The following is a 7,421-nucleotide window of genomic DNA, read 5'->3' on the forward strand; positions in this document are numbered from 1 at the left end:
GGTACGTTACTTGCCCGAGATTCGATCGTCGGTATCCCAATACCTTGTTCAATCTCGTTACCGGCAAGTCACTTTACTCGTACCGTAACGCATGATCCCGTGGCTAACTCCTTAGTCACATTGAGCTCATTATGATGATGCATTACCGAGTGGGCCTAGAGATACCTCTCCGTCATACGGAGTGACAAATCCCAGTCTCGATTCGTGCCAACCGAACAGACACTTTCGGAGATACCTGTAGTGCACCTTTATAGCCACCCAGTTACGTTGTGACGTTTGGTACACCCAAAGCATTCCTACGGTATCCGGGAGTTGCACAATCTCATGGTCTAAGGAAATGATACTTGACATTAGAAAAGCTCTTAGCAAACGAACTACACGATCTTGTGTTATGCTTAGGATTGGGTCTTGTCCATCACATCATTCTCCTAATGATGTGATCCCGTTATCAATGACATCCAATGTCCATGGTCAGGAAACCATAACCATCTGTTGATCAACGAGCTAGTCAACTAGAGGCTTACTAGGGACATGTTGTGGTCTATGTATTCACATATGTATTACGGTTTCCAGTTAATACAATTATAGCATGAACAACAGACAATTATCATGAACAAGGAAATACAATAATAACCATTTTATTATTGCCTCTAGGGCATATCTCCAACACTTGCTAAGAGCATCTCCAGCCGCGCCCCCAACACGCCCCCCCGGGCGATTTTTTTGCGCCGGCGTCCAAAAATCCGCCCAGTCGCGCCCCCAGGAGCCCTTTTTCGCCGGTTTGGGCTGAAATTGACGCGACCCAGGCCGAACCCAGCGCGCTGGGGGCGCCTGGGGGCGCCGGGGAACGCGATTTTGGCGTGAACGAGGATGATCCCGCCGAGTCAATGAGAAGCCGCTTTGTCGTCCTCATCGCCTCGGTTCCTGCGGGAATCAATGCCAAGGCTGGCCAAGGCTGTCGCGCCGGTCAGCCTCCATTGATGCCTCACGGGCGGCGCAGTGAAGGCGCCACCAACGCGCGTCCCGCCTGCTCCCGCCACGCGTCGCCCGGCATGCAGCCTCTCGCCGCCCCGCTGCGGCTATAAAAGGCGACCCCCCCCCCGCCGCCGGTGAACGCCACAGCTCACATCCGCCGCACAAAGCAACACTCTCCCCCCTTCCCGCCGACGAGCAAATGGCCGAGAGGTTTCCAGGCGACAGCGCAGCGGCGAACGGCTTCGGCCGCCGCCATCTCCAAGAGCCGAAGGCGCGCCTCCTCTACGAGGTCGAGTATCCTGCACCCCCGGATATGCGTGTGCCGGGGGCGTGGAGGCTGACCGCCGTCGGCGTCCCGGTGCCACCGGTGCCCGAAGGGCGGCACGGCGGGCCGAGATCGCCTGCATCCGGTCGTCCCTGACGGAGGAGCAGCGGAATGAGCCAAGGTACGCCGCCGACAGCGAAACGCTATGGACGAAGTACTTCGAGCGCCGCCGCCAAGAGCAGATCGCCTTCGTCAACGGCATCATCCCCCGCGGGCGCCTCAACGCCGATGGCCGGCGCCAGTGGTGGAGCGTGCCAGGCCGCACCCTCAAGGCCGTCCTCGACCACATCGAGACCGGCAACGTGCCACGCCTCGAGTACCCGCCGCGGCCGTCCTTCTCTCGCCGCCTTGGCAGCTCCTGGACACCGCGATGAATGGAACTGGGGACGTCCTCGTCGTGGGGCTCCGGCTCGCCGACGCTCCGCCCCATCATGCCAGAGCCGGAGGAGACGCCGCAGCGGCGCCCTCGTCATCAACGAGGGTGCCCGCCCCTCCCCACGCTCCCTCCGCCTGGTCCGACCGAAGCCCGAGCCAGGCCTGCTACCCGTGAAGCCGGAGCGCGTCGACATGGTGGCCCCCGACGAGGCCGCCCTAAAATGGGCGAAGGAGGACTACGTCCGCGAGCAGGTGCGCCGCCAGTGCCGGGCATACGCGGAGCTCCAGGCCCGGCGCCGCGGGCGCGAGGAGGGCGGCATCATCGTCCTCGACTGCAACGAGCAGGACGAGGCCGGGCCTTCCAGCGCCCCACCGCGCGTCGGCGACCCTAGCTAGGGGTGCAGTAGGGACGGCGACGGTTCCGGCGGGGCGCGCGACGACGACGACGTCGGTGGCGGCGACTACACGCGTTTCTACAGGCTTCTCGGCATGTAGATGGCGGGCGGTGGACGCGGCACAATGGCTAGGCGTAGTAGTAGGCGTAGTTTGCATGTTTTATCTTTTTTGTACAAATTTCAATGAAATTTCACCGAGTTCATGCTAGATCACCGAGTTTGCACAAATTTATACGAAATATCGCTGAGCTCGCGCGATATTGGCGGCGACCTGGGGGACGACGACTGGGAACGGAGTCGCCCCCACGCGCCAAGCTAGCGCCGGTTCGCCCCCAGACGGCTCTTTTTCGGCGCCCTGGGGGGCGAACGACTGGAGATGCTCTAATCGTCTTGATTTACTATGGTGGAGCCCCTCTCAAGGTTCCTATTCGAAGGCACTCTCCCGACTTGCATTTCTCCAGTATCTTGCCCCTTTTTGGCAGAGCCCGCGGTCATGCTTTGACATCCGTTGATCGTGGATGTTCTTGTATACTCTGCCGTCGGGGATTGAAACACACACGAGTGCTCTCGACAATTATCTAAGTCTTGGTATTGTGATACTCTGGACAACACCTCTTCTCTACTTGTGTCTCTTCTTGTGATGGTACTGTTATCTGTTGGCTGACACGTGCCGTATCATGGACTTGTTTTTTCTCATCTTTGTTTTCCCACTTGTTCTTCATCTACGTCGGTCGTTGTGCTGGTGCGTTGGTTCTGTTGGGTCTAAGCACAATGATGCCCAGCTCCGGTGGGGCAATGACGGCGGCGCGCCTTTAGCTCGCTTCAATAATTATAGTCGTCGCTAGATGATCGACGGATCTAGATGTAGTTTATTTACTTATGATGTTCTTTATACTGCCATGAAGTTGATGAATAGATCGAAAATTTTCTCGTAAAATGAAATAAAAATTGGTATGATTCCAGCCCAGTTCATAAACGGGTTAATTTGTTTAGTTTTTTTATCTTATTCTCCTTGTAAAAAAATATAAGATTTTCCGTTATCATAAATTGAGTGTAAAGTTAGTTTGTGCGAGTTATACAAAAGCATCGATTCGGTGCCCAGGCTCATCTGCACCCGCGATGAAGAAAAAAATCCAAAACAAATACTAGAATTAAAAAAACAATTTTTTATGTATGGTAGATAATTTGGTGCGTGCTAAATTTCAGATTATTTAGACATCTGAGTAGCTCTCGGCAAAAAATATAAATTTGTGATCTGTAATTTTTTTACTGATCATGTATTGTTATGATCTTGTTTGTCTTATTTGCTGAGAGCTACTCATATATCAGAATGATATGAAATTTGAAGCACGCCTCACTCACCAAATAATCTACCATGCAAAGAAGAATTGAATTTTTTTAAACTTATTCTATATACTTTTTATTTTTTTTAACCGGATCAGGATGAGTCTGGACTCAGAAATAAGGACGTGGATAGGCAGCGCGCGGGCGCTAGATGGAGTGCCCGAGCATACCCTCTATATTAGGAAACCTATGTGCCATGTCATCCTACTCTGTCAAAAAAGGAAAGTACATGAGCCTTCAACCTCACGTTGCCTCGGTCAAGAGCCCACGTGCATTAATTTTTGGGTTTTAAAAAATTTAAAAAGCTATAACGTTTGATTCAAGCATCCGAATGAAGATCCGCTTTCACCGCTGGGTTTCTCTTGACGAGCTCTTCAAAACTAGATCCCATATGGGTAGGTTTCGACAAAGTTTATTTTAGAGCAACTTTGGATGCTATAGAGGCAACTTTAGTGCTATAGGAGAGCAACTCCTTTTTATTGCCTAATATGACTACCTATGAGTCGGGAGTCCTTCTAAATTAGTTACCATGACCAACAATGATTAGTTTCACCTCTAAGTAGCACTATAGGGAAGTAGCTCCTTCTTTTTTGCCTAGTAGGACTACCAATTAGGTTGGTTTGTGTAAAAAGAATGAGAAAAATCACACGAAACATGAGGTAGTGCTACATGCAAGCAACTTCACTGCACTATGTGCACCTATTAATTTGCTAACATTATCCCAAATTACCTATCGTGGCTGCTCAGTTGTCTATAAATACTATGAAATTTCCTATCATTGATGCCTAGTTGCCTGCCATTGTTGACCAGTTGCCTACATATATTGTGAAGTTGTTTATCCTTGCTTTTCTAAATTGCCTACAACACTATAAAGTTGCCTACCAGTGATGCTTAGTTGCCTGCTATTGGTAATTAGTTGCCTACCATTGCTGCTCAGTTGCCTAACTTTACAAAATAGTTGCCTAGATATAGTTTGAAGTTGCTTACCATTGCTTTTCTAAGTTTCCTACAACACTATAAAGTTGCCTACCAGTGATGCTTAGTTGCCTGCTATTGGTAATTAGTTTCCTAGCATTGCTGCTTAGTTGCCTAACTTTACAAATTAGTCGCATACATATAGTGTGAAATTGCTTATCATTGCTTTTCTAAGTTGCCTACAACACTCTGAAGTTGATTACCAGTGATACTTATATTAGTTGCTTGCAATTACTATTTCAGTTGCCTACAATACATAGCAAAGTTGCACATTAGTGTTGCTAAGTTGCCTGAAACTAAGTTGCTTACCATACCTAAAAGTATTGTAAGCAACTAAGGATGCCATTAAGCTACTCGCTAGTCATAGCAACAAGCTTAGTGTAAATGTAAGCCTAGCTCGAAAAACTAAGTTGCCAGCTATACTATAAACTTGGAGGTGAAGCTAGTTATGGTAGAATACTTGCTAGTTATGGTACGAAACTTAGAGATGAAGCTAGTTAACTTCGTAGTCATGATAGCCAACTTTGAAGGGGTCTTCGATGATAGGCAGTCATACTGCACACACTAACAAGAAGTTGCTTTCATATAACACTAAAGTTGCTTCCTTAGCACCCAAAGTTGCTCGAGAAAAAAGTTAGTCGAAACATACTCATATGGGATCTAGTTTTGAAGAGCTCGTCGCGGGGAACCTAGTGGTGAAAACAGATCTTGATTTCGATGTTTGGTTTAAAAGTTATAGCTTTTTGAAAATTGAAAAACATAAACTAAATGCATGCACGTGGGAACTTGCTGATAAGTCAAGGACGGGAAGGCACGCGGAAACGCAGTGACCATGTGCTTTTCCCTACACATTAAGTCCTCTCTATGGGCCCCTTGGGTTGGTTTTATTTCTACTATCCATTAGGGGACCACGTGAGGGAGGGAGACAGTGGACAAGAGCGTGCGCTCGAGACAACGACCAAGCGCAGCTGCGTTCTTAAGAATTCAGGCAAAAATAAATATTTAAAATTATACACAGTTCCGTGCCCGACTCGAGAGACGAGGACATATGCTCACAGTACACGTACCCTTCCGACGTGGCCCAGCGGCCGCCGTAGCGCTTGCATGCTTGCACACGTAGCACGGGCATACAGTACACGCATGCGCACTTACAAAACAGCGGTCGAGGAATTGGCCAGCGAGAGACACGCAAGTAACACACGCCCTTTGCGCATCGATACAGGACGCGTGCAGCCATGGAGCGGCGGGCGAAGGCAAGCGAGGTCGACGGCACGGCTGCCCACCGTGGCGCGCCACGCGAGTTCCTGGGTGCAGACACGGCGGAGAAGCAACGAGGTGGAGGCGACGACGTCGTCAACGATGGTGGCGGCGCGGCGAAGCTAAAGGAGGACGAGAAGCAGAAGACGGCGGCGGAGGGGGTGAAGCCGCTGCCGCACAAGCAGGTTCCGCAGCCTAGCGATGTGTACAACCCGGAGCTCGAGCGCCTCTGAGCTGAAGCTCATTTATATACCGAGTATTATGTCGCTTGCATCTCGCCTTTTGTTTTTTTTTAAACGGAGGTAAAAGATTTGTCTTATATATTAACGAAAACACTAACGCCCACACGTGTGGGCGTTAGCCAACTCGCCCACACGCCTCCATCGCCGTCCAGCGCCTTTTGCACGAATCTTGGCATGAAAAGGCTTTTTTCTGTGCCACGTAGGACAACTCGTGTGTGTGGCGTGTGAGGGAGTTCGTCCGCACGCCGATTTTCTCTCCGGGGTCAATAGTTCACCAGTCGGGGCGTGCGATGGAACTCCTGTCGCGCCCGCACACCGCGCATCACTTATGTTCCCCATCTCCCACGACTGCTCATTTCTCCCACTCTCCCACACCCAAACTGTCATTTGCCATGTCTTTTGAGGGGTACATGGCAACTGCCCTATTTGTGATTGTAAACAGATGGCAACTCTCTTTCATCCGAACATGTTATTGTTGCCACATCTGTTTGTAGCGCTACATGGCAACTGTCTAGTGTTAGTAGGTGGCAACTCCTAAAGATACCACCATCGCCCACATGCCCGTCTCCTCTCCCACAACCAAAAGCTATCAGTTGCCATGTGTTTTTGCAGGGTACATGTCAACTGCCTCTAGCGTGCTTGTAAGCAGATGGCAACTCTCTCTTTACCCGAAACATGTTTTTGCCATGTTTTTTTAGTGCTACATGGCAACTGTCTAGTGTTAGTAGGTGGCAACTCCTAAAGTTTTCAAATCATGGCAACTGTAGTAGACCAGACCATACATGGCAACAACTGTAGTTGCCCAAAAATGGCATCCGACACTTGACCTGAGATGGCAACTGCAGTTGAGCAACCATGGCAACTGCAGTTGTCCGACATGGCAACTGTAGTTCAGCGACATGGCAACTGCAGTTGTCCGACATGGCAACTGCAGTTCAGCGACATGGCAACTGGAGTTACGAGCAACCATGGCAATTGTAGTTGTCCGACATGGCAACTGTAGTTCAGCGACATGGCAACTGCAGTTGTCCGACATGGCAACTGCAGTTCAGCGACATGGCAACTGGAGTTACACGCACATGGAAGAGGGTCTGGACCATAGCAATCGCGGCGGACGCGTGGTTACTGCGACGCGGGGCGTGTGGCTCGCAGGCGGGGAGGGGCGACGGCCGAGACGGGTCGTGCGGGCCGCGTGGTCGCTCGCCCGGACGAGCTCATGCGGGCGATCGCGCGGCACACCGAACGTGCGGGTTGTGGCTTTGCGCGCCCGGACGCGGTCGTGCGGGCGGGTTCCTATCCATGCCACACGAGGCGTGCGGCACAACCACCCAATACACCACACGTGTGGCAGTTATCGGGACCCTATATTAAATAAGGAGAGAAGAGTTTATTACAATATACACCCAAAATACGGCAGGACAATTATTCTTGCAATAAAAAAGACCCTAACTTCTTTGCCCCGGCGGTCAGTGGCGGAGCCAGGATTTTCAACACGGGTATGCGGATTACAAAAATTATTGCACAACCATGTAA

The 7,421-nt window shown here is 50.6% G+C and overlaps 1 protein-coding gene across 1 annotated transcript; it reads left to right on the top strand.

Annotated features, from left to right (window-relative positions):
• Nucleotides 1-5,624: 5,624 nt before the first annotated feature.
• LOC123124473 (uncharacterized) lies at nt 5,625-5,879 on the top strand. Its single transcript, XM_044545088.1, has one exon. It carries the CDS (start codon nt 5,625-5,627, stop codon nt 5,877-5,879), a length of 255 nt encoding a protein of 84 aa, XP_044401023.1.
• Nucleotides 5,880-7,421: the final 1,542 nt, after the last annotated feature.

The sequence above is a fragment of the Triticum aestivum genome, chromosome 5D, assembly GCF_018294505.1.
Source record: "Triticum aestivum cultivar Chinese Spring chromosome 5D, IWGSC CS RefSeq v2.1, whole genome shotgun sequence".
Classification (NCBI taxonomy): Eukaryota; Viridiplantae; Streptophyta; class Magnoliopsida; order Poales; family Poaceae; genus Triticum; species Triticum aestivum.

Coding starts and splice junctions, on each gene's coding strand:
- LOC123124473 (XM_044545088.1), top strand. CDS start 5,625: ATGGAGCGGCGGGCGAAGGCAAGCGAGGTCGACGGCACGGCTGCCCAC.